This window comes from Botryllus schlosseri, chromosome 12 (assembly GCF_051294905.1).
Source record: "Botryllus schlosseri isolate E-star chromosome 12, Bs_hap1, whole genome shotgun sequence".
NCBI lineage: Eukaryota > Metazoa > Chordata > Ascidiacea > Stolidobranchia > Styelidae > Botryllus > Botryllus schlosseri.
The window spans coordinates 6,744,434-6,771,465 of record NC_137247.1 but is presented as its reverse complement, the minus strand read 5'-3'; the positions used below and the strand labels follow the sequence as shown (position 1 = coordinate 6,771,465).

Below are 27,032 nucleotides of genomic sequence, written 5' to 3'. Positions count from 1 at the left end.
CACAATTGCAGAAACACACTAGATTAGCAAAATTGTGCGAAAAAAAACACTAGAACACTAAGACGACCGAAAAAACACTACATCTAGTGTTAAAACACTAGGAGTGGCAGCACTGATTATAGCGGCTCCAGATGCGGATCGTGGCCACTTATGGGCGCTAGGCAAAGCTTTGCTAGTGTGACGTCACATTGACAGACAATGTGTCATACCTCATTTCAACATCCGCTAGTGCGCGCTGAAGAGTGTCCAAAATTTTACTCACAAAAATATGGTAACCCTACGGTAGTATTCATGTGCGACATAAATTAATTAACATTAATTTGACTTGATGGGTCCACCCTCAAGGTTGAGTTATTGCTGTTTCGGTTAACTCAGTGTTTCGCAAACTTTTTTACACACCGCCCCTTGGTAGCAAATCAGGTATTGACGCCCCTAAAACCCCTCCCATACTCCCGACATTTTTTTTGTTCATTGCCCAACGCACAGTCGCTATACTATCGAGTAGACTTTTAGTGCTGATCTAGTTTATTGGCTTCCCGGTGTACGTTTGTACGCTATATAAGATTCAAATTTTTTTATGAATCCTACGACAGACGACAGTGAAATCAGGCGTACAAGGTATGATATGCGCTTAAAACTTCATAGTCCTCGTTGTACAATGTAGGCAACAATGCATGCATTTGAATGTGTGCTCTTACTGTGCACTCGTTTACTGTCAGTGATTAATTAGTGTTATATTTTTTTGATTGATTGCCTGGTTATAGTTAGAAAACTCAATGTTGCATAACCCTGAACACCTGTAGAGAGCGTTGTTGGCGATTTTCGATTGCATACACTTTGTGCCAGTCGTGCGACCGCGAACGACGTGACCACATATTCATAAATAAGACTTTGGCACACAGACAGAGCCAATAATTTACGGATTTTCCAAACAGTTTCCCATAGTCCGTACCGCCCACATTTACCCTAAACAGCCCTTATTCTCCCAGCAGCTCCTCAACCGCCTATTTTGTAACTAGCGCCCCCTTCGAGGTCAAGAACGCCCCCAGGGGCGCTGGCGCTCACTTCGGGAAGAACTGGGTTAACTGCTTCATGCTGCTGTCTGACGGCATGATCTAGAAAATGGAGTTTTGTTCACCATCGTTAGTCCTCGAGCAAAACGCGGGCTCGTCCGGGATTTGAACCCGGGACCTCTCGCACCCAAAGCGAGAATCATACCCCTAGACCAACGAGCCGACATTTGCACGAGCAAGGCTCACATATACTAAACAAAAACTCATAACCGCACGAAGTCCTCCAGATGTATGCTCGTCAACGAACGATGCAGCCGCTGTGACAACACTCAAGCATACTTGTGATCTCTGAAATGACTCATTTCACTTTCGATCCTCAAAGTTTACAAAATAGATCAGGGAACACATGTGCTAGGAGAATAGAACGTAGCATTCAAGTCGAAATACAAGCAATTACTACTAAATAAATACAGTCCATCCTCAAGATTACCGGACCACGACTGACCTATCGATCTCGCTTCCCATGACATGCCGCCCTATTTCTTGTCGCATTCTTTTTCTATACTATCTTCTTTACTTTCATTCAGTGTGCATGCCTCCTCTTTACATCGCCTAGGCCATGGTGGGTGTCAGATTCCATAGACTACTCCTTGTCGCTTCGACATCTTCCTGTCTTTTCATTGTATCGCATTTTTGTGGTGTATTGAACTGATAAAATTGATAATAAACCAATGATGAATGATGATGAGCAGTGCTTTTTGAGAATCCGAATCCGCCCGACCGCTCGAGCCTCTGAGGAACCATATCCGTCTCAGTCCGAACAATCTCAATCAAAAATCCATGCGAATCCGAATACTGCCGTTCAGAATCCGAAAAATCCGAATTAAAAAAACTTTTCCGAATGATCAGGAGCAGAGTAGTCAGAGTACTCGTAGGGTTAGCTGATTTATGTCTGCGTGGACCTTTGACAGATCGACTTTAAAGTGCCACCAATCCTATCATAGAACATGTTTATTGTCTGTGTTTGGTTATCGAACGGGTGATTTTTTCTTTTGACTTGAAATCAAAAGTCACGTCTGGTCAGAACTATCCAAAAATATCCGAAGCAAAATCAGCAATAGAATCCGAATCCGATCCGACTTTCTAAAAGTTGAGCAACATTCGGTCCGAACTGTATCAGTCCATCCGATGCTCATCACTGACGTAAACCGAATATAACATCGCACAACCGAAACGTATGAAGTTTTAATGATGAATGTTATTCGGTGGTGAGCAACCCCTAGCAATTTCGCTTCGACGATTTCAATATTGCTGCATAAATGTTCTCATAAGTCATTCAACACGACATACGCGATGTGTTACTCGCGATGCGAGTTCTTACAGTTACACTTTTGAACGGCTGGCGTGCAGTTGCGAAGACTGACACCTGACACGGCGAATCGTTTTCGGAAAGGCCGCGTATATGGACTGTTATGATTGTGAGGTCTTCTATAATTTAAGAAGTATACGTTTGCTTATACTGTATGGTAGACACTAAACTCACTGACAACTCTTTTCAGTGACAAATGAAAATGCCGGTCATTTTAGTTAGAAACACTTCGACATCAGATCGGTTTATGTTCATTTGAGCGGCAGCTGAGGCGAGTCGCGTTGGTTCGCGGTTAGACTGAATTTATTCGAATCGTGCCTTTCATTGAGTCGCTCGCGGTACTGGGTAATTCTGCCACGCTAATGATTTGTCACCGACTCGCAGTCAGCGTTGATACTCAAGTAGGAGTAGTGTCTTAAATTTATTAGGAGTACAAGCATAAGTTACAATTCACAATTACAAATACAAGTAGGGGAAGTCGGGACACAATGGCACATCGTGATTATTTTTAAAACTTGACATGAAGAATAACATCGCTTTGATGGTTTAGTAGTGTCTTATATCAGCCGTAATCCTGAGGTGGATTGATTTCGCCAGGGTCGCATTGTCACAATGTCTTTTTGGTCCTTTTTGCCTCACCTTCCCCTAGCTACATGTACAAGACCTGACCAAACCTGTCTAAGTAAAAATGAATGTCTGACAAGTAAGCAACTAAGTAGTTTTAGAAAGTATAGATTTGGTCGAGGGGAAGCATACTTTCAGCAGTTATGGTCGGAGTAGCCTACTTTTGAAAGTACAGTTAGCATCTTCGCGACTAACGCACAATGCCAATTAAATGACATTGTACAATATAAGTGCAATTTTCGAAAATATTTTCTGATACCGTGATACAGGGGCCATTTCGCTCGTGAAAGTTATGCAAGTATCACTCGACTATACTTCCTACTTTACAATTCCAAAGTCTAAAAAGTAAATAGTTTTGCCTGAAAACTGTATGGAAGTGGCATAAAACATAACCATGATAAGGGGCCATTTTCGGGTAGCCTAGTTGTCAAAAGCTATTCCAGGCCTACCAGTTAAAGTATTCTAAAACAGAACTACTTTCGAAATTTGTGGAAGTTGGTCAGATCTATCTGAAGTAGAAGTGCTTCGTTACTGACCAAATCTGTTGTGACAATAAAAGCAATATATTTGTGTCACTGGATTGCCGAACTTGTTATTTAAACTATGAGAACAGCACTTATCATTCAATCAAATGAGCTTAATTCACCTGGTTCATTATTTCATTTGCATCTACGATCGGGGATAATATAATTAAACTCGCCAATGGATCCGCATCTCCGAGAAGCGATTACGCGATGACGGATCCGAAGATCGACGATCATGCCTATCGGCGGATCATTTTTGATACGGATCTATGAAACAGACCGTAAATGGTTATGTATAGGCCTAACATACATTGTTATGTATGGTTATATTTTAACATCCAAAAATAGGACACTTTTTGCGTTAAAATAGCGGACGAGAAAACGGGTAGTTTGAAAAATTTTACGGAAAATGTTATTGGATTCACAAAAAGTTCATTTTCCGAAAGACCAAGTGCTAAATTTCCTTCAGTTTGGCGAAATCTAGTTTTCACATCTGCTATTAGATTTTTTAGTGGTCTTTGTACATAAAGAGAGAATGAATAGTGAAAAAAGAGGACATTTGGGCGTCCTCGGAAGACATTTTACATTTCTTTTGAAAAAAAGACGGACAAATCTTCTTCCAAGATGACATATGGTGTCGCATCTATAGGCTAATTCATGATACTCGGATTATCCTGAGACTCTTTGAGCTTCCACTGAACCCTTATTACTATTCGGTGAACTCCAAATGAGCCGCAGTTTAGCATGGCTATGATTTGTGATGCACCCTTTCACATATTTTAGTAGTGCATCGTGCACAACGGTTGAAGATCACACCCCTAACCCACTCTCTTCCACAAAACACCGACACCTTTTCAACGAATATACTCAACAATAAAAAGGTGCGTATCCGCTACACGCAGCAACACAATTCCGTCCGCCTCCTCAACGCCGATTGACGGGAAGCTTCAAGCTGTACAGCCTGTTCTCGTGTTCGTTACTAGACGCCGTCTCCCAGTCTGGCATATCCTCGCAGTGCGTCTCCCAGTAATCTATATCCTCGCTAGCGATCGTGGCAGGCGAGAACCACAACTGCAGACTGTGCAGCGCGTACTGCCGGTCGACGCGGTTACCGCAGTATCTGGAGATGGTGGCGGCCTGCGTGACCTTCTCGCGGGCTTTGGTGCGGCGGTCGGCGAGAATATAGTGGTAGGCTTTGAGCAGCATGTAGCGTGGGTGGAAGACCGGGAATTTCTTGCAGAGTTTTGAGAGTTTTTTGAGGTTTCTGCGGCACTTTGAGGAGAGCTGAGAAAGAATGCGGTGGACTTGCGTAACTACGTGAATTGCCTTATGATAGATTAAAAAATACCTACTTAATTACCTCTTGCGTCATATTAACAGTGTTGCCCTACCTCGCCCAGACATTGCTCCAGTGAACTTTTAATCTATCGACACCATCGTTTCATTTTTTCCTTTAATCTTACTTTTCTACCTAACATTTTTTACAGCCAGACTGTATAGAGACAAGTGTTCTTGTTTAATGCGGGTGTGATCAGGCTGGTTGACCTTCAATGTCGTATCGATCATTCCTATCTGATACCGAATAATGTGCATGCATATCTTCTGTACCTCCATCATTGCCGTCTGTTTGTTATGTATCTTGGTTGGATGAAAATTAAAGTCTCTTTATCTCTCCTCTCTCTCTTTGCTTTTCGACTACTTCCGCTTCGACTTGAACAACATGGTCGTCACCAAGTCACAAGTCAATCTCACTTTTATAGTTTTTACCCAAGTGATATATAATGGCTCGCATTCAAAATAAAGTAATTGTCTTTATAGTCTTAACAGTTTCTGGCCTTATTTCCCAAGTATCATGACTGATAGACGAAATACCAATTGTAACTTCACTGTATTCTTCGAAGTTACAATGACATGACTGTCTTTGGCATTCCTAGCCTCGAGTCACACTCGAGTCAATACAAAAATTGATTCGAGTCAAGTCATTTTACGCATTCGAAAAAAATGACTGGAGTCAAGTCAAGTCACAAAATAATCGCGACTAGAGTCGGACTCGAGTCATTACAACCTTGTTAAACAGTTCTTAAGGCAAACCCCGTTACCTTTTTTCCAATTTAGATTTTGAAAAGTAGTAAGTATAAATCATTATATTCTTGTTATTATTACTTCCCCTTGACGTATTTTTGACGTGTCGTTAAGATTGCTACTTCCAAATGCAATTGAGTCGCAATTTATGCCACACCAGCCTTACCTGCGTTGTATCCTTGTGCTTCATCCCGAATTTCTCGATATGATACCGGAGCATGATCAGCAACGATTCCATTACGCGAATAAAAGCGTGCACCGCGTGATAATTGTCGTAGAACTCTGGTAGGCTAGTCTCCGCCATCTATAGGCAAGGATATGCGGGTACTGAGTATATGGATTTTGGGTGTAAAGTGATAACTAGTAATACGCAAAAACATCAATATTTAAACGAACATACTGAAAACTATTAAATAGTATATTCATATTGAAATGAACCCGAATATTTTCGGCTGACACTCGTCAGGGGTAATCGTCAGCAACTAGTAGAGAATTGGAAAGAACATTGTATATCAACAATCGTATCACAAAATATGACGTCACCAGCATGAAATTTCGAATGAGAGAGCGTTCAATGTACTATTTTTAGGTGATACACGAACTCCTTTTGTTGACAGAGTTTTGGTTGGTGTATTTTGATAAAAGTTGATTCCAAGGCACACAAATGGAATTGTGAACGGCCTCGACCTACGATTCGAAATCGGTCGTCTCGATAATTATTCGCACAAATCGGATTATCCAACAGATGTTTGCCGATGGCAGAATTAATTGCCTTTGAATTGCCTACTGAAAACTCGTCAATGAAGTATATCATTTTTGACGTGCAACGCGGGATAACATCTAGAAATAAACGGCAAATTACAACATGAATGACAGGTAAATTCCTACACAATACACACCGCCTACACACCGTCGGTGGCTCTTTTTATGTCATGCAGACATGTCTGGTAACATATCGGTGATGAGAACCTTGAGAAAGCGCAAAATTTATACTGGAATAATTTCATAGAATATTAAAGAAAATTCTTGCCGTTCGAAATGGATGCTAATCGTTTACCGTTTAAAGGAAAACTTGGGCCTCTAGTTCTCGTAGCCCCTGTACCATTAGAGAAAATTCTCCAAATAGTATAACAGGGTACAAAGTGATCGATTATTATGCTCCTGGCGAATTCTGCTGAATTTCCGAAGCTATAAGGAAGGCGTATTCAGAACTGGCGAAGGGGTGGAACATTGGGTCGTCACACTAACCCATTGAAACAAGCGATCGAGCCATTCATTTCATTGGTGATATCATTGGCCCCTCCTAGGGAAAATCAAAACGAAGCTGTCGTCGAATTACACAATTAAGCGTTCAATGTCTCCCGTGTCTAGCCTCGATCGCTATCCCGGGTCCAATGCGCTATACTAGGCTTACCATATTTTGGAAATCTAAAAAGAGGACACTTTTTCAGAAATTTCAGACTTGCAAAACCGGAAAAGAATTCACAAAAACCAGTTTACTTTACCCACTTTGCGGTCGGTTGACTAAAAAAAAGGTCATCTTTCCGCTCAGAGCTCAAAATACCGTTTTTTTCTCCACATTGTCAGGTGGATGACTAAAAAAAAGGTCATATTTTCGCTCAGAGCTAAAGTCAGCGTTTTTCACTCCAAAAAACCCGCCGGAGCGTCACTTCTGTGCTATTTTGCGGCATATCACTCGCAGTTTGCTCTAAATCTGACCTAAATTTTCAAAAAAGAGGACAAATCCTCTTAAAAGAGGACGGATGGTAAGCCTACGCTATACAATACGCAACCTTTACATTTCAATTTAGTATTTTGATCCCGATTTTAAAACAAACTAGTGTGATATATGAATTTTATTACAGTTCAGCCTCGTCTACCGAACAAAAGTGACATCCCAAGATAACAATGTCGTACACACCCGCAACCACGCTTTAGCTTGGATAAAGTCTTGCTTTCGACTGCACCATAGCGTCATTATAGATCGTAGAAGCAGTCTTGTGACGTCTTGCGAGCCTTCGGTAACATAAACATTGTACCGTTCCATCCAAATAGCACTGACCACGCCTTACCCATATCGCAACTCTCAATCTGTTCGAGGTATGCGATACACAGATTTGCCGGTTCCTGTTGATACCCGGCTTCCAGCAGCACATCCATACAAGCTGAGTAGTAATAGGAGAGCCCTGTGTTTTCAATTCAAAGTTGGATATGCAATCACATGGAGAGACGCGTCAAGCTCAAGCAGTTTATGATTAGATGAGTTCAGATGCAGAGGTATTCCTTGGTCAGCAACGAAATACTCAGGTAGGTTTTGACTACTAGTTCTACTTCAACACTATTGTACGTAAAACTATACTTGCATTTTACACTTCGAGGTCTTTAAAGCAAAATGAGATTTTGGACAAAAATTGCATCACTTTTATCAGTGAAATTGTCATATGGAATGCGTGACTTACTGCATCACGGGAACTGAATGTATTTTTGAAATTTGCAAACTATTCGTAGTGTCAAATGCCGTATCACACGTAACTTTGCCAGCGTTACGAAAGCCAGCTTCGTGGGATTGGGGCATTGTTGCGTCAGAAGGACCTTGGTATGCGCATGGGCCAGAGAGACTTGTAAGGATTTAATTGACATCACCGAGAGTCAAGAGAACTCGCCTGACTTGCTCATATATTTAATTGTAACGGGTAGCTGTGAGTCAGAGACAGCGTTGCGTGTAATACCTTCCATCTGTTTCAAAAGATGAAATACGCAACAGGTATATACGGAGATTGAAAATCTGCTAAGCTTTGACAAAACAAAGAAAACGGCTACGCCAACAACGCTGCGTCTGATACGGCCTTTACACACATTTTGCGTCGGTCGTGAAGATCCAAAGATCCATCTTGAAATTTCGAAAAAGCCACCCCCGATTAAATACTGAAAGTATATGCGAACCCTCGACCACATCTACTTTTTTAATTAATTACTTGCTTACTTGAGTACTTCTCGGACCTTTTATTTTCTACTTCCACTTGAAGTAGCTTGGTCACTGTACTTCTGCTTGTAATTGAGCAGATATTTACGGCGATACTTTTACTACTGAAGGGCTTAACAAACTGCTGTAGTGTCTAATTTTAGATAGCAAATATTTTGTGGTCACTATGATATCGAAATTGTTTTATAGGGCTAATAAAGTGGCTTAAAACATGACTATGTATCAAAAAACGCGGTCTATGTTACTAATATATGATCACTATAACACCAGTTATAACCTATAATCATTATAATCACATAATCACATAGCCTACATACAACAAAATAGTTATATGGATTCTACTAATCCAAAAGCAATACCAGCCTGCTGATAACCATACCATCGGACTCATTCTCTGTTTCGGCAATCGATTTCAAACGGCGAAGTACTTCAGCTGTGGCGCTGGCCCGTCCGGCGAGCAAGTGAATTTGAGCAAGGATGGGCAACACTTGAAATAAATCAAAGATGATTCTCTGGAGTCTAATGAAATGTGATAGGGTTGGCATCACCGTATAGTTTCATCGATAAGTCTTGCGTCATGTCGGCGACGTTGTATGCCCTGTACCCTGACGTGGTAGCGTGTGTTAGCTTTCCAAAGCAAAAGCGTATCGCGCAGCTTACCTGGAAGGGTGAATTATCAGCGTGAACTATATAGCAGTGTTGGGATCAAGTCACTACCTTCGAGTCACGAGTCATTTCGAGTCATTGCAGATTTTGACTCGAGTCAAGTCAAGTCAATCGATTTTCACAGGTGACTCGAGTCAAGTCAAGTCACTCGTTTTTTGGAGGTGACTCGAGTCAAGTCGAGTCAAGTCAAGTCACGATTCAAGTCAAATTTAATTTTCGAAGTATGAGTGATGATGCAAAGTCACTACATCTTACTAACTGGGTGAAAGACAGAATAATTGGCCATTTAATTAGAATCTAATAACGAATATAAAGGTAAATATACATGCAAAAGGCGCTGTATCACTCACGCTGCTCATAAATTACGTGAGTAACTGCGTATAGCTACATGTTACAGTCTGATATCAACCAAAATAGAGGATCGAATACAAAGCCTCGACAAGTTGAAACAAATTGATATGGTACAGCAGGTTACACTACCGATCTGCACACCCGCGAGAGTATAAACGCACAATATTTGTTAGTTCGATTTAAATTACACAAGAGGGTTGGTAAAAGTGAGCACCGCGTAATATATGCACTGAGCCGTCTAAGAAACAAAGATATATCGCTATTAGATTATTCTACTACTACTACTACGACAACGTAAGCTGTTTTCGTGTCGTTTGCGGTCAGTAAATTAAATCAGTGAATGACTGAATGCCCACACAAGTGACATTGGCGTATCGTGAAAAATCCGAACATACATATAATGAGGTGATTTAATTTACACCGTTGACTTGAAATTGACTCGTAAATTTTGCTCCGAGTCACGAGTCAATTGGCATTTTTGAAGCGCCGAGTCAAGTCAAGTCAAGTCATTTTTGCAAACTGACTCGAGTCAAGTCAAGTCATACGAAAAAGTTGACTCGAGTCTGACTCGAGTCAAGTCATGACTCGAGTCATCCCAACACTGCTATATAGGTCTTCATAGATTGGCGTTGAGTTGAAAATGATACCGCAAATGCTGTATTTGGTTGTATTAAGGTAAGCTATGGAATAGTCCATAGCCCAGCGCCCCTATATTTGCCAGTCTGTGTTTCCACCCCTTCAAAATCTGCAGCCAAGGTTAAGAGCCACTGGAATACACCATGGGTTCCTCAACATTATTTGTCTGTGTTCTAAAGGTCTACTAAATATAGCGATTCGTGGTTCCCAACGTGTTATAAACTTCATCACAACCAATTTATATGCAAGTTTTACTAAAACTAGGCGACATGTTGATATCCGGGTGAACACTGAACAGCCCTGCAGCGGATCAACCGTGCTAAAAGCCAATTGTTTGGAGAAAAGGACCTTTCTCGCTAATTATTTCCTTCCCAATAACATATTTTTCAAAACCAAGCACATGATATCTATATTAAAGAATAACAAAACAGTAGAATATGTTCAAATGGCTCTGTAGCCCATTGAAAATGTCTTGGTCTAGTACTGGACCACGGTCCTCAGGTTGGAAAACACTGGAATAGTCCTAATGGCGGCGACAACAAATTGCATTTCATGCACAAAAATAGCACATCATTTTGCTTCTAACGTCATGTAGAACTATGATATCATTCGGTAAAACATTTTCCCCGATTTCCCGACTAAAGCAGCTGAAGGATCAGATTCTTGTACACCATGCCTCCTTAGTTCTGATTAATTGCAATCTACATAAGTACGACATATGGCCATTGGCCATTGACCAATTACCAAATGCAGATGTCCAGTGATGTAGAGATCCGCAGCGGTGAGCCTCATGGGCAGATCCAGGCATCTCATAGTCGCCTTATTTTCGTACAGAGCGGCCTTGTGCAAGTCCCCGGTCAACTGGTTCATTTGCATCATGTAAGTGTACGACGTGATTAATTCCTGCAGGTCGTCGTCTGCAGCTTCAGACCGATTGACCTGCAAGCATTCTATGTAAATTAGATATGCGCCAACACAAGCATCTATAAAATTGATCAGGTAGATCTTCTTAAACTATTTTAGCTGGGTGGAACGCTAAATATTTAAAATCCATTTTGCGGACCGGTAACCATCAAACTCAAAGTTAACCCGGAATTCAACTACAACAGATGTATGCAACTCCAGAGCAAATATTGAAGTTTTCTGATGGTTTCTTTTCTTCAAATTGCACTATTACACGCGGTTCTATTGAAGTTTATAAGCCAGAGCCATCTTAAAAACAACTAACATGGTTTTGGTTCATCGGTTTCTTTTGAACGTAATGCGACTTTTGCTGTGTGTCAAACTCTATTATGCTACCAAATATCGATAAATTGTACGGTCGAAAATTAACGAAGTTTGATCAGAAATTCTCATTAGCTTTCACATATAAAAGTTCTCGAACGAGCTGTAGGCTATAGCCTACTTTTGATCATTTTGGTACAGCACTTGCAGCATCGTGACGTACACACTGTGAAAGTAGACCACAAACTTGAACATTACGAGCCAACATAGAAAACTACGTTCCATATTTCCAAATTAATTTGAAATTCGACGTTTCATTTCTCTACTAAACGGACAAGCGTTCAACTGCTTGGATTTTGCAATGCAGATAGAAACTTGTAATATTTTTGGCAGAAAAGTAAATACGGAACAGGGGCAACAACCACTGAATCGGGTCACAGGATCCATCCGGCTTTTACCATTTCAAAGACCTCTAATCAATATGTAAATTTAAAAACGTACCTGCATCATCGCAACTAGTTTAGCAAGCTTGATGCGATTCGGTATTTGCGGAAGATTGAGAAGAATTTGCCATATGTACGAAAGACACCGCACTTGGTCGATATATCTGTTCGCCAGTCCGCTGTCGGCTGCGCCAATGTATCTGAAATTGGAGGCTGGCTCATTTGAGGCCGCCGGGCATCGCAAACGTGTTCTAACCTGTTCGGATAACTGATGTGAAACGACTGCTTGCGATTTTCGTGCCACAATCGAAGCGCGATCAGCACTCGACTTCGCGGTAGACGGCAGCTCAGAATTCTCAAAGCCTTGAAATATAGGGGTTTCAGTTTTATTCAAGCCTGGTGTGAGCCAACGTGGGAGATACGGGATGCCTGTCTCGCATTGGACGAATGATATTGTATAGTTAATTATTCATCATAGGGCTAGGCGTTGAGCAACAGGGAGTCAAGGGACGCTGAAGACGCCCTTGCCCCAACTTTTAACTTGGGCACTGTGACAAAATAGTTCATAGTTCATCCTCGTTACGCCCATGTTATTGAGCATGTCGTTTGTTGAAGTTAGTCGTTGGTAGTTCCTTCGATCATTCCATTTAGTATATCACTACCCCTCCAGACTATCGCGGAAATGCTGAGCACCGAGCAGGGAAGCCACAGATATGAATTTTAATAATCAGGTCTTTGGTCTGACTCGGCCGGGGATTGAGCCCAGGACTTACTGATCAAGAAGCCGGTCAATACAAATGGAGGACCACGGCAAAGGCGCACCTTGCAATACTATTCCTTGAATACGGGATACGGAATCTAGTTCGAAATAAATACTGAAGTCATATGCTCGGGTTTGTAGATATACGGCCGACTCGAGTCGGGACTCCATTTTGATACAGAACTCTCAGCTCAAACCATTTCTTTTTACTGGTAAAAGATGCGGATTTAAAAAAATCGGCGCGGGTCGGGTTCTACTAACTTCCACCTCTTTTGCCGAGAAATCAAAGCATAATTGCTTCACTATTTTCCACAAACCTTGATAAAATGCTTCAGCGCTTGCTCGCGACATCCCTTTTGAAAAAACACTCTCCCAAGCAGACTCTGCACCTGCGCCCGCACGCGTCTATCGACTTTCATCACCTGGACCGCGCAAGGAAAACTGAAATAACGCTGGAATTCGCGGTGAACTTGCCGTTGTTGCGTTACTTACTTTCACGTTTTCCATGTCTACGTCGTCGTCTTTCTCGACCACTTTCGCCACGATGTCTTTTCTTTTTCCGAGGTTGTAAATGATGTCGGACGCCTCCTCTAGATACTCCTGGGCTTCCGTGAACAACAGTGTGGCTATGCACGATTCTCCGGCTGCGGGGAAAATACGAAAAGGGATATTATTCATGGCCATAATAGTGCGGTCTCACGGGTATATAACGTAGGAGCCTACATGATTCTACAAAATTTACTAATCGAATAGATAGATTTATAGATAACACCGACGCATTCAATATAGTGAGTGTCAAAATGGTAAGCCACTCAACATAGCAAGTCATTCAAAATAGCGAGTGACATGATAGCAAGTCAATTCAAAATAATCCAGGCTACCATTAACCCTAGCGCAAGCTAACCTGAACTCTAACCTTAACCCAACCCTAAACCCCATCCTAACTAACTTGCCATTTTGTATAAATCACGATTTCTAATGGATTGCTTTTTTTCTGCAACACTGTCATTACTATTAAATTATTTTAATTTATGTATTATTTTTATTAGGATATTGTGTGTTCATGTGTTCAATATCAAACAGCATATCAGAGGTGGCCAGTTTGTACTACTACTGCGAATAGTTACTTTTTGTTTCTAATTTTACTTCAATACATCAGAGTTTTCGAATCAAAACCACTACTGTTTTGATTTCAGAATCTGCGGGGTATAAATTAGCACCATAGCTCGGATAGACCTGTATTCATTTTATGAATAAAACAGTGGGCGACTGGCACCATTAGTCATTCTGGTTTTGCCGTGAATGTTGTACTCAATTCTGTGTACTCTCAATCTACATCTGAAAACTATGTACCTGAGTGATTTTCGTACCTTTTATTTTTTTCTATTTCAATCAGTTTTAACATGTGTTGAAAATACCTAAGTCTACTTCTAATTGAGTAGAAACCAATGATTTTACCTCTACTTCCTCTGTTAATTGAGTATCATCAATGACTATTTTGTCATAATCTGTTTACTGTCAACCATGTTGATAAATCCCAGACTAGAATGAGACTACGTTTAGGAATGTAAAAACTATTTACTAAAAGTTCCAGTCGAATTCATACTCCTTTACACTGGGATGCTATATGTCATGGGTGAGCTGAATATAGGTTTAAATCCGTACTGCGATCAAGGAAGCCATACCTTTTAATAAATACTCTATCGTTTTCTGTGTGTTCGATGATTTCTTCCAGTGGTGGACGATCCGCGGGTACAGCAGCGCGAACACGTCTTGAAGTTCGTATGGAGAATTCAATATCTGAGAACGTTATCAATTTCAACGGACTTCTCATCTCCTCTAAACCATCAAGGTTACCTTATTTAACTGGAATCCGTTAAGTCGCCGCGCTTCGTTTTCAGTACTTATCAGAAGCCTTTCGTAAGACTTCGACAGTCCCACGGACTGCGACCACATAGGGCTGTAGCTCATCCGTCTCTCCGTGATAGAATTCGACGAGGACTTTCCCTCATGCCCGTTCCGACCACTCGAAATTAAACCATATTAGACGTCATTAGTACACCATCCCAGTAGCTAAGATGATGATAATATTAATTATTATTATTATTATAGATAGTAGAACAGAAGTGGTGCTTATCACCGCTAATAGTCTGGTGTACCAAGTGCAAGGTTTCTAGTAAGAAACCGGTTCATCTCCATTATCAAAGTAGCAGTAATAGGCCTACATATCGAAATGTTAAATTGTTCGGAGCAATGCTGACACGAATCCACGAAATCTGTGACGGCCGTAAGAAATTTGTGTGTTAATTAAGAAATGTTTAGAATTGAGAATGAAAGATTTAACCCCACAAAATACTGCTCTATTATCTGTCTGTGATAGGCGTATTTACTGAGAATTGATAGATCCGGTTTGACTTCTGATAAGCCCTTTTACCATTGTGATGTATTTTACTACGACTTTCGCAGCGAGATTATTATACGCGCAATGGTCTCATAATTTCATCATCATCATCATCATCATTGGTTTATTAGTAATTTTATCAGTTCAATACACCACAAAAAATGCGATACAATGAATAGACAGGAAGATGTCGAAGCGACTTGGATTTGACTATGGAATCAGACACCCGCCTTGGCCTAGGCGATGTAAAGAGGAGGCATGCACACTGAATGAAAGTAAAGAAGACAGTATAGAAAAAGAAAGCGACAAGAATAGGACGGCATGTCATGGGAAGCGAGATCGATAGGTCAGTCGTGGTCCGGTAATCTTGAGGATGGACTGTATTTATTTAATAGTAATTGCTTGTATTTCGACTTGAATGTGGACATGCTCGTCGACTGTCGGATGGCCGGCGGGATACTGTTCCACACATCAGGTCCGGCATATTTTATGGACCGATGATCTTTTCGGTCGATCATATGATATTTGGACGACGTGGACGCGCGTGTGATGTACTTGTGCGCTTTTGATTCCGAGGTAAGGAAGCCATTGAAATATTCGGGGCAACGACCGCAGCGGAACTGATACTTAAACTTGACGATTTCTAGTTTCCGCATATCTTCTATGTTTAGGACGCCGAATCTCTTCAGCAGCGACTTGTTGGAAGGGCAACCAGGCCCCTTTGGGGCCCTAGCTATGATTCAGAGTACTTTGTGTCCCGATCATTCTCTACTTGAGCCTCGTACAGTGGTGAAGAGAGACAAGCAAGGAAGTAATGCTTTTATGTATTTGGACGACGAGCTCGAGTTCAAACACAGGTTGAACAGCTCGCTGAACTCACATTTAAACAAGCTCAAGATGCTCTCTAAGCTCAAGTTCGAGTTTAAACACTTCGCTGCAAATAGACTTATCCTAGTGTTTTAAGCTTTTCGGCCAATCATAGAAGTAAAACTTTCTAAGACCAATTATTAGGGATAAGCAGACCTTTTAAAAATATAAATGGAAATGCGTTGTCACTCGCAGCAGTCTAAAAAACCCTGAGCCCCGCTCACCTGTGAGTGCTCAAGTGGCTGTGGTTACTGCTCTCAATAGCAAGCGACGACGATGCCTGAAACGGAACTTTGAACAAAAATATTCATGCATTTGCACGTCGCCAAGTTCTGAATGCCGTTGCGGCTCACACCTAAGGTCCTAGTTATCCTGATATTCATGGCTTTGGCTTGAGCAAGGAAAATCGCAACCTCCTTCTCGTCGTCGGCTGATACGAAATCATCAGGCAGATCTTCCTCCTAGAAACGTGTTGAAGTTTGCAATATAATAATCACGAAGTGAATCGACAAGACGAGTTAAATCATGAAACAGAGTTCAAATATATCTGACAATCTGCCATCACTGTAATTGTATATCTATTTATGCTAAGTATTGATATAAGGATTATAATTTCCCGTTTTGGAACAGCATCCTGTCAAATGTAATTATTTAAACGGCAGTCGTGGAAATGGGTTTGAACCTACTTCATGTACAAGTCAAAATGGAAGGTTAAAAATTCGTTTTGAAAATTCCCTGTTGGCCTACACCTATTTGTCAATAGCCTGGGAATTTTAAATATTGCAAAACCATCGTGGCTTAAGCTAAATACTGGAATTTTCCACAGTACAAAATTTACATAGTATTTTCAAGTAATTTGGCAGGCTCACATCTTGAGTATATAGTAAAATGGCCGACGATAACAGTAGACTAGTATTTCCCAACTTGAAGGGGGCGCTGGCCATGAAATTGGCGATTGGGAGGCGGTGGCTAAAAAAATGAGTTGTGAGAGCAAATCGGGGAGGTGTATAGGTTAAGAAGACAACTACTGCGTAGTGTTGCAACGGTTGATGAATAAAACAGCGAAATACGCAGTAATAATCGATTCAGTCAAGGGAATTCAGGCTCGTCGGCCTCTTCAATCAGCTGTAACAGATAAGTCCATTGTTCCTTCACAGTGTTGATTCTGCTCATCAATAGACTGATTCAGCACTAGGAATCCCTAGAAAGCGTGGTTCATCATGCGCTGTGAGAACTTATTGCTGCATTGAGAGGTGCGATGGCATTTTCGGAGAAACTGCCTTGCGTGATTTTACTCTCTGTTTTAAACGATCGTGACATTTTCACAGTGCTGCCACCCTAGTGTCGCACCTACCGTTCTTGTTACAAGAAAAGATATCCTTTATACTTGAGGGACTCATCCTAAATTTGCGAGTCGAATATATCCGTTACTGGTGGAGATGAAACCTTAGGTGAAAATGGCGCTGTCTGGATTCAGTGATACGGCCGTAATATCTCGAAAATTAGCGAGACGTGAATCTTCCAATGCTCAAGCTTGCCTGAGCTTTATACGAGCCCAGCTCGTATATCCGATCCGATTCTGAGTCACATTTAAAACCGACTTGAGATAACGGGATGGGGAGATTTTAGAATGAGATTGTTCTCATCAAAACTCCAACCCAATAGATAGTGATGATGTTGACAATACACCACCTCCATTAGTCTGATTATTAGCAGTACTAAATATAGGAAAACTTTCTTGGTTATGGCGTGGTTGAGGGGGAGTCAGGGGCATTGGTACTTTCTTTGTTGTCCAACGGGGCGGTAGTTCAAAAAAGTATGGGAAACCCTGCAGTAAACCAAGTAACCCTAGCTCAAATATCATAAAATAAACCGTCGTCACTCGTCAGTAGCCTACTCCGAAAGCCGGCTACCAGAGCACAGAGAAACGTTGCTCAGTGAAATTACCTTTAAATCGAGCGGCTTCGGCGTCATTTTGTGAGCACCGACTCTCTCCATGTTGATGCGACCGATCACGAAACTGCTGAATCTTCGGTCCCTTGCGCCTCGCGAACTGCCTTCCACGGCATCACTCTAAATATCACACCTTGCAAAAACCACGCCTGAATTTGACAGAAGACAGCCGGGCCCATTCCTTTAAAAGTTCGTAATTTCGAACAATTGTAACCGCAATTTTGTCAACCCGAGATGCAACTGGAGTCAGGTGTCAACCTGTATCAGTATAGGCTATTTCTGACCTCGTCTAATATCACCACCCTAATTTTAAGCCTGTCGTGAAAACTGAACTAGCTCCAAGGTATATTTTTCTGGTCGTGGCTTTCCTGGCTATAACTTTCTGTCTATGAACAATTCACTTGCACCATCGTCCATCACTTAAGCTCATATGTGCTTTAGTTCATCAGTAATATTCGGACGCGATTGATTGATTGCGCAAAACGACCGGCCGTCCAGCCAACCGGCGTCGCACTGCATCGTGCGATCTTGGTCGGAATCGAACTCACATCTGTCGTAGCATCTTCCTCCGCTACATTGAGCGTGAGATTCTGCTCGGATCTCCTCGCCGCTACCTTGCATTCCGATGTCAATGTCGAATCGGCGGACCTCAACGAAACCGTGGCTCGAGACTGGCCTTCCTGCGACGCAAAGTACGAGATCAAACTTCCACCATCAGACCGAGGTGTTTGTGATACTGTTCGGTTTGATGGATAGAATTTGAATCCGGAAAACGCGAGAACATGTGTAATGTAAAGTAGAACGTAGAGGGATCTTTAATTTGAGCACGATATTAAACTATTCGGCAAATTTCATATATTATGAGAAAATTATATCAATCGCGTTTCACAGAAGCGTCAGGGTCTCGAGTCGATATCATTGAACATCACTATAACTTGATATTTGGTGATACGATTGTTGATATACAATGTCCATTCCAATTCTTTACTAGTTGCTGACGATTACCCCTGACGAGTGTAAGATGAAAATATTCTGCTTTATTTCAATATCAATATATCATTCAAATTTCATTTGTACTTCAACCTTATTTGAATTTTCACGTAAACTGATATTGGAGTAGCCTATATGGCGATTCTCAGTCGAATCTCAACATTTTGCGAGCCGGAATGTTACTTATTTTTTATTCGGATGTATCGCTTTCGACGAAATGTACTCGACTTTTTAAAAACGTATCATCGTCTTCAGCTTAAAACCCACTTATAAGAGATAGGCCTAATTTTATTAGCACTGCTACAATAGGACAACGAAATGAAATCAAAACATGAACGAGTATAGGTCCCGTAGGGAATCACAAATGTGACCGCGGAAAAAGATAAGCACCATCTCGGTTCCGAGTGGGTCAAAAGGTGCCATAAAATTGTATGCGAAATATAAGAATCAGTATACACGCTATGCAGAGCGTGTTTTCAACTGGTAATTTTCCCAAACTTGCTCAAGTCATCAACCCAGCTATATCTGACTATAGTAACATAGGAATTGGTGACTCATCTGATCACCAGCTCTTGTTCGATTTTCCGCAGTCATTTCCACTTACCCTCAAATTATTGCCTGGATCCGCGGGATCTTCCTCCCCATTACTATTCCTTCCAGTAGCCATTCTCTTGGCCAATCGAAATTGCGTTACCAACACGTCATCAGTGACGCCGGTGGTGAATATCTAAACAGACCTGTCGATCATTTACGATCGCGACATCCGTACGCGAACCCAGCCGCCCAACCTCGTTCACTTTCGACTCCAGATACAGCGCGCACATCTCGTGCAACGACTGCCTTTGGCTCTTGAGCCAGAGGTCGTAAGCGGTCTCCTGCACAAGGGAGTTTGTGAATGCCAGCTGCTCGCACCTGGCAAGGAATGAAGTATGTCTATTTTCGTCTGCACCATGTAGGAGTTAGCACCATCGATTTTCTATGTGGTATCCCGGAGTGTCGGGCGCCTAGCGGAGAAGTCGCGGATACCAGATTAAGTGAAGTTCTTTGGAATTCGAGAAGTCGGACGCATGACCCATACGCTACTTGCTGGCCGATGGTGATGTTTATAAGATTCAACCAAATACTTTATGTATAGTTGTATTGTATACAGAGGTGGTCAAAGTAGTCAAGAAAGCTACTCAAGTAGAAGTAGAAGTAGCGACGAAAAAATCTACTCAAGTACGAGTAGAAGTACTTCTTCCATAAGCCTCCTAAAGATACTTGAAGTAGAAGTAGAATTGACTGGCTTTAAATCTACTCAAGTAAGAAAGTAGTTGTGAAAACAGTCTAATTCGTTCAAATGGACTGTCAAAAGCTGCAAATTGAACTATGCGGAAGGTGCAGAGAGGTTTGATTCGTATTGATGCATCCCTGGAGGTATCAATTTTCAACAGAATAAGCATTCTTTCGCATCATCATGGGATGCAAATTATAGTATTGAGGTGAAAATACGATACTATAATCCTTTGTTTACTAGAAGACCCCGTTTTAGAGAATATCATGGCATGGCGCCCTGCCCCATATTATAAGGCTCCAAGTTTAGGCGAAGAGCAATACGGAGAAGTTGTATCGGATACGGTTTCAACACTTTGAGCAATTAGTATATGTTAATACCAAATATTGTGGATCGTAAAATTTATATTTAGTGTAGCTTTATTTTAGGAAAATAGAGGCATTACTACACATGCTTCAACATGTATATACTGCAGACAAAAGAACTGAAAGTAATTAGAACTCAAAGTATGATACTCGGAATTGAAAGTGAAATACAAATACCACTTCTGAAAAGCGGATAATATATTTCATGTCTTTTGTCCATAAAGCTTCAAAGGTGATCTGCTAAAACAGGAGTAGCGTTCAAACAAGCCGGATTTTCCAGATTAGCAGGACACGCCATGGGCTGGTAGATTACGATAGGATAGGTAATTGCTAGATTGCAAAACGGTAGATTCAAACGTTATGATGGGCCATATTTACTGAGATGAAATATTTGATATGGGTGGCAATGCGGTGTGAGTGGAACTGAACAATCCGGTACCCAAATTATATTCACTGATACTTTCGTGAAAACATATTTGTCCCTCCATAACTACTGTGCGCAAAGCGCAACAAAATTTCTGGGCTTTACTTGACTTTTATTAATATTAGACGTTGGTACTCCGTGAAAAGGCTCCGAAATTCCTCAGCCTATCTTTCGTATTTGGGGATTAAACTACTTCTACTTGACAAACTGAAAATAGCGAAAAGTAAGTAAGTAGATCACTAAATATTATGAAGTAGAAGTAGAAGTACAGAAAAACAGATCTACTTGAGTAAATACCAGAAGTAGAGGAAAACTACTTGAGTACTTTCAAAAAGTAGAAGTACTTCGTTACTGACCACCTCTGATTGTATATAGACACGACTATATAGTTTTCAATTCCATCGCTTCTCTTTTTATGCTACATTCTATTACTTTTCATTCGGAGTGCAATGCTCATGTTTGTTATTTGCCCGTACTAGGGCAAGGTGGGTGTTCGATCGAAACACTACTCCAAGTCTTTTAGACTCCTTCCTGTATTTTCGATTTTGAGGTATTGTGGTGTTTTAAATAATGAAATTGATAATAAACTGAACTGAAGCCAAGGAAGCTGTATTATTAATCTATGTAATGCAGGTGTATCCCATGAAGTCAATACCAAGTGTGAACATAGCTCCATACCATAGCGCGATTATATACGATTATTAGATCCTGTTGTAATTTACCCCGGCTAAGTGTCTTACACCCGTGAATCGAGGATATTCATTTGATAGCGCCACATGCATGAACGTCTGAATAAACTTGATTTGAATTGGGTAATATCTGCAGAAGAACTCTTTGGGGGCAAGTAATCAGACAGCCTCCAATATTTGGTTAGCTATGCTTCTGATATAGATTACCACAGAAAATACTCTGTTACTTCAGTATATCTAATGTAAATACCTCGAAGATATCTCCTCGTCACTCAGATTTTCTTGATCTTCCGGCGGATGGCATGTGCACGACACATCGTGCGTTATCCGAGCCTCCTATGGCAACGCGGGACAGATTTAAGCCGATAGACTAGACACCACACCATGTAAGGAGCTTCAATACGTACAGTCTTCCAGTTTAAGCTCTCCTCGTTCTCGGTGGAGGAGGCGCACCGGAACACGCGGTATCTCATGAGCTGGTAGATGCTCTTCCGAAACTTGTGCCGGCTGTACTGCGGAACCACGGAGCTCAGCATCTTGCGGGAGAAGTTCACGCCGATCACGGCAGCGCACTTTGCGATCATCTGGTCGCCTTGCTTCATCCGATCTAATCTGGAATGAAGGATTGGGATAATGAGACACGCAATCCTGTCTTATCTGTATCAGTAAGGTTTGATAAGTATATATTGGTTCTGTCAGGTAAAGCAAATTGGATATCAACAACTGGTAAACTGTGTGCGGTTTATAGGTAGGCCTATTACTGTCACGCTCACACACATATGCTCACATATGATATAGCCGAGATGAATATTTGGGTGGCGGCATTTGACGTAACCAAGATTCTTCAAAACGTTGTTAAAACGAATGACGTCACAGAGCCGAAGTCAAAAATAGGCGCCTTCGCCAGACATTTGGGCATATGCAACACAATACAAAACTACCGTTGAGCATTTGACTTTATAACCCCAAAACTAGCGTTAGCCTAACTTATAAATTTACTAATAAGCTAACTACTAGGGATGGTGTGAACCTCTGAAAGGTTCAGGTTCGTGTGAACGCGAACCTTTTTAAAAGGTTCTGCGTGAACGCGAACGTGAACCTCATGACGTCACGTGACGTCATATTGCTAATTCCAACCCTACATTTCAATTAAGTGATAGCCTATATTAGTGTGCACGATACCTAGCGACGACTCGGGCCACATAATGACACAATGCTTAAACACATATTGGCGTTTGAAACCTCGCTATATGTATCAACTGAGGCAGTCAAATGATATAATACTCCCATAAAATCAATATCATCCGTGACTTTGCCGACAATTTCGACGAGAAGTTGCCAGTGAATATAAGCTTACGCCTTAACGGTCTTCACCAGACCGGACAATGTATTCGGCGGCTGACTATTGCTACATTGGGCAGAGCGTAAAACATGTTTCCATATTTGGCACCGATATTAGGCGACCCCACAAGTGATACAACTGTAGCCAACACCTCAATCGCACGGATTTTGTTTTAATGATACAGTAAACATATGAAGTCAAGATTGACTGCTAGATTTATCACATCAGAAAGCGATATCAATCTCATTGATTGGTTGAATAAGCATCATACGGTGACTGCAGGTACTGCATGTCGCTCGTGATGTTGTGTGATTGCGGGTCAAGCTCACAGCAGAGAGTCACTAAATATTCATAAACGGGAAGCTGGATATTTCGTGCAAACTTTTGTAACAAAGCCAGTAAAATCTTTTAGATTGTCAAGGTGCATGCTCGTTTTGTGTTGATTTTTTATGCTGCCAGCGTCATGCATAGAGTGGCCCGCAGTTGAAATGCAATATATTCGAACCAAAAATATCATATTGAAGTGAAAATTGTAATATATGAAAAAGGTTCACAGTGCAGAACCTACCATAGTTCTGTTGTGAACGCGAACCTCTAAATTTCCGAGGTTCACACACAGAACGCGAACGTGAACCTCAAGTTCACACCATCCCTACTAAGAACAACCACAACCTAACTCTATATCTGACCCACACTCAACCCTAACTTAAAGCCACATGCTATTGTGACGCATACCCATGTCCACATTGTCCACGGACCCTTTGTCCCATGGTATGACTCCATCGCTGAAGTAATCATCGACACGATAATTCTTAAAGAAATTATTCTTAGACGCAAGAAGCGTGTGAATTCAGTATTCGAAAACTGACTCTTACTGTGTGACTCGAATCAGATTCGTGTACTCAGCCCTACAGTTCGAAGTTGCATTGGCAGCCACGCTAGTAAAACGTTGGCACTAGATCAAATATCAAATTCACCTCGCTAACGCCATAGCCCTGATTGACACTGGCACAGGAAAGTCGTAAATATCGTATCCCGGTTTGATTCTACATTCCCTGACGATCTCGTCTACGTCCTCCACCGCATCGACTAGCTTTTCCTTCGACTTCTCTTTTGCCTTCTCCTTTTCTTGGTTCGAGAGCATCTCCATCAGAGCTGAAAAGCGGAAGTTTGAAACGAGGTGATAGCATATACAAGCCAGGTAACGTGGAAGTACTTGTACTGCTTTTACGCCACGGCAGCTTCTCGGCCCAGGACGAGAAGACGCGACGGGTAGCCTGAAACTGAAGACGGATATGTTGTTCTATGTTGATGCTATGGATCTGATAGATAAATGTTTCAACCCGGTGTTTCTCAACCACCGGTCCGTGACTAGTTTCCTGCAAGAGGTTAGGACTTTAGCGGTCCCGACTAGAGTTGCATTTGAAACAAAAATCAATTTAAAACAAACATTTTTAAAACAAGGTCCTTGTTTAAAACCTGTTTTTATTGTTTTTATAAGTAATGGTGTAAATGGCTGTCCCAATTCCGTTGTGCGCGAAAGCGTAAATAGGTCACTCTCGAAGCCACAAGCGTGACCGCACAGTTAGTCTGCGACGCACGTGTTCTCAGCGAGGTCGGCGCGCTCGCGCTTCAGTCGTAAGATAGACAATTGGCTCCATTTATTCTTTCTATTTCTTATTGAACCGCAGTATCATTGAACCTGGTAAATCTACAAGTTTCTGACCACTAATTACTACTATTTGGCTGTTCTGTGCTATTAAATAAAGCTCCTTGGATCTGCGTGTGTGATCAGGATTGCAAGAGTATACTCAGAGCGGTCATTAGTCAGTTGACTAGTGCGTACAACGGGAACTGTAGCTGTAGCGTCGAGTCCAATCAAGCACTTTACCAGCGTGTCTTGCAACAAGTCGTTGCAGCGACCGCTACAGTCAGAAACTTTACCAGTCATAAAGTTGAAAGTCATGGAAGCTGCAGCAACGTCAGAGATAGCTGACTGCTCAGCCGTACAAAGTCAAACTGTGGCAACGTCAGAGAGTGCTGACTGCCCAGTTCCTTCAAGTTCAGAGAATGTTGAAGACGGACGTGGAAGTGTCAAGAAAGAAATTGTGGACCAGAGCCCCGCGAAGAGCAAGTCAGTAGGTTCTGATGTTCCAACCACTAGTGACGGCACTTTCCATGGATTCGATCGGAGATTGGTTGAACTTGAACGTCAGTTCCGTGAAACAAAAGGAGAAGTTGAAAGATGTTTTGATGCAACTGAGACTGCCATAGCGCTATCCACAAATGAGGATGAAGTGCGTGAAGAAATGAAAAGAGTTGTGTGCCATCGAAACGAATTGAAGAAAATTACTGGAGATATTATTTCGAACTACGCCGAGAATACGGAAACAAAGGAATTCGCCAACAGCATGAGGTTGGTTGAAATAGAATTCGAGAAAGTTCGGCAAGCCGTTACGGATTTCGTGATGCTTCCATCTGAAAATGGATCCGTCTGTAGCCGAGCGAGATCTGGAGCCGGCTCGAGATCAAGCCATCACACACAAAACAGTCGCACCAGTCACAAACAGCAAATTTATGATCACCAAAAAGAAACAGCCGCTTTAAAAGCAAGACTGGAATTTTCGGAGCAAGAAGCTGAAATAAAAAACGGTTAGTTGAAGATGAAGCAAAGATGAAAAGAAAGTTAGTCGAAGATGAAGCAAAGTTATCGCAATTGTCTCTGAAGTGTCAAATTGCTGAAAAACTAGCCGTGATCGCAGTTTGCGAGCAAATTGAAAGATAGGAAAACTCCTTTGGTTTTGATGACGATGAAGATGTCGTACGTGAAGAACCAAGTTATACAGATATACGGTGTAAGGTTCCCGTATTGAATTCGGAAGAGAAGGTACATAACTTCGTTATTAGTAACCCATATGTGCGCCATGAAGTAAGGCAATGTAATGTCAAATCTAGTGAACCCGTATCCTACGGCTCAGTTATTGATAAAACTCCTGTGCAAATGAACAATGTCCCACAGGTTGAACCGGAAGAAACCGGCCGAAACACGTTTGTAAAGACGCCCGTTAATCATTCTGTTGATATACCAATTGACCGCCAATACAACATGAAACCGTTGACGCGAATACCTGACATAAAAGTTTGGGTTTTTGATGGCGATGAAACTAATTATATGGAATGGGAAAATTCGTTCAAAGCGTTAGTTGAAGATAGAGTGTATTGTGTTCATGAAAAGATGAATTTGTTGAAATAACATCTTGGTCCGGGCCCGTTGAAAGTTGTGAAATGTTATTTTTTGCGTGGTACCTAAGAATCTTATCGGAAAGCAATAAGTGACCTGCGAAGTAGGTATGGAAGCCCTGTCGTTGTTGGGCAGGCCTTTCTAAATAAATTGAAAGATTGGCGTCATATAAAGGAAAATGATAGACTTGGGCTGCAAGAATTCTCTGATTTCTTGGAGCAAGTTTTTGTGAACAAACGGTTTGTGCCAGAGTTAGGCACCCTTGATTACTCGTCAAATCATGTTTACGTTGTGAAAAAGTTACCTCCATCACTTATTGATAAGTGGTGTTGTAAAGTGTCGAAGTACAAGGCACAGATGAATGATGTAAATTGCTACCCTCCATTTAAGTATTTTGTGTCATTTGTGAGAGATCAGTCTGAACGTCGAAATATGCCAGAATTCAGAATGTTGGATGAAAACCGAAATAGTAATGCAGGGATATCTAGAAGCTCGGGATTGGACAATATGCGCGTGACGTCAGACAACGCGGCCCGGAGTAGGCCGACAGTCTGCGATCAGCCGTGAGAAGCGAAGGAGCTGCTCATATTTCGTACCGCTTCCGCGACCTAAGTGTAGCTTTGTTTGCTGTAGATAGGGACAAAAGTCGGCCGATTCACATGCGATCAGCTGTCAGAAGCGAAGGAAGTGCTTATGCGGTGTACAATTTCCGCGATCTTGTAGCTTGGTGGAGTTTAGATGTACCGGTATGTTGTACAATTTCCGGTACGTAGGTGTAGGTTTGTGGTGTTTAGATGTCTAAACAACGTGCA

The 27,032-nt window shown here is 41.6% G+C and overlaps 2 protein-coding genes, 1 long non-coding RNA gene and 1 other non-coding gene across 5 annotated transcripts in view; 1 reads left to right on the top strand and 3 right to left on the bottom strand.

Moving 5' to 3' along the window:
* The window catches only part of LOC145451821 (uncharacterized), a 176,377-nt gene that overhangs the window by 140,769 nt on the left and 8,576 nt on the right, over positions 1-27,032 (bottom strand). The window lies entirely within an intron of this gene.
* Trnap-ugg (transfer RNA proline (anticodon UGG)) lies at positions 1,164-1,235 on the bottom strand. The gene has a single exon. It is a non-coding gene; the product is annotated as a tRNA-Pro (tRNA).
* Positions 4,380-27,032, bottom strand: part of LOC145451792 (adenylate cyclase type 10-like) — a 44,759-nt gene continuing 22,106 nt past the window's right edge. The window contains exons 14-36 of one of the 2 annotated variants that reach the window (XM_080330024.1): positions 24,196-24,262; positions 23,957-24,134; positions 22,045-22,249; positions 21,888-21,973; positions 19,675-19,798; positions 19,491-19,613; positions 18,445-18,576; positions 17,891-18,016; positions 16,299-16,404; positions 16,168-16,234; positions 14,533-14,701; positions 14,361-14,475; positions 13,168-13,319; positions 12,993-13,097; positions 12,172-12,278; positions 11,974-12,115; positions 10,993-11,187; positions 9,144-9,255; positions 8,975-9,082; positions 7,685-7,798; positions 7,534-7,628; positions 5,779-5,916; positions 4,380-4,814 (exon numbers count right to left, since the gene is read on the bottom strand). In XM_080330024.1, the coding sequence (XP_080186150.1) occupies positions 4,455-4,814; positions 5,779-5,916; positions 7,534-7,628; positions 7,685-7,798; positions 8,975-9,082; positions 9,144-9,255; positions 10,993-11,187; positions 11,974-12,115; positions 12,172-12,278; positions 12,993-13,097; positions 13,168-13,319; positions 14,361-14,475; positions 14,533-14,701; positions 16,168-16,234; positions 16,299-16,404; positions 17,891-18,016; positions 18,445-18,576; positions 19,491-19,613; positions 19,675-19,798; positions 21,888-21,973; positions 22,045-22,249; positions 23,957-24,134; positions 24,196-24,262 (3,126 nt within the window). In that variant the 3' untranslated portion in view covers positions 4,380-4,454. The remainder of the gene's footprint in view (positions 4,815-5,778; positions 5,917-7,533; positions 7,629-7,684; positions 7,799-8,974; positions 9,083-9,143; positions 9,256-10,992; positions 11,188-11,973; positions 12,116-12,171; positions 12,279-12,992; positions 13,098-13,167; positions 13,320-14,360; positions 14,476-14,532; positions 14,702-16,167; positions 16,235-16,298; positions 16,405-17,890; positions 18,017-18,444; positions 18,577-19,490; positions 19,614-19,674; positions 19,799-21,887; positions 21,974-22,044; positions 22,250-23,956; positions 24,135-24,195; positions 24,263-27,032) is intronic. The other variant, XM_080330025.1, reaches the window with a different exon arrangement.
* On the top strand, positions 10,270-27,024 carry LOC145451808 (uncharacterized). The gene is made up of 2 exons (XM_080330047.1): positions 10,270-10,287; positions 24,671-27,024. The coding sequence occupies exon 2, from the start codon at positions 24,944-24,946 to the stop codon at positions 25,634-25,636; it is 693 nt and encodes a 230-aa protein (XP_080186173.1). The 5' UTR covers positions 10,270-10,287; positions 24,671-24,943; the 3' UTR covers positions 25,637-27,024.

Excerpts from the sequence above, each read along its gene's own strand:
- LOC145451808 (XM_080330047.1), top strand. The coding sequence starts at position 24,944 with ATGGAAGCTGCAGCAACGTCAGAGATAGCTGACTGCTCAGCCGTACAA.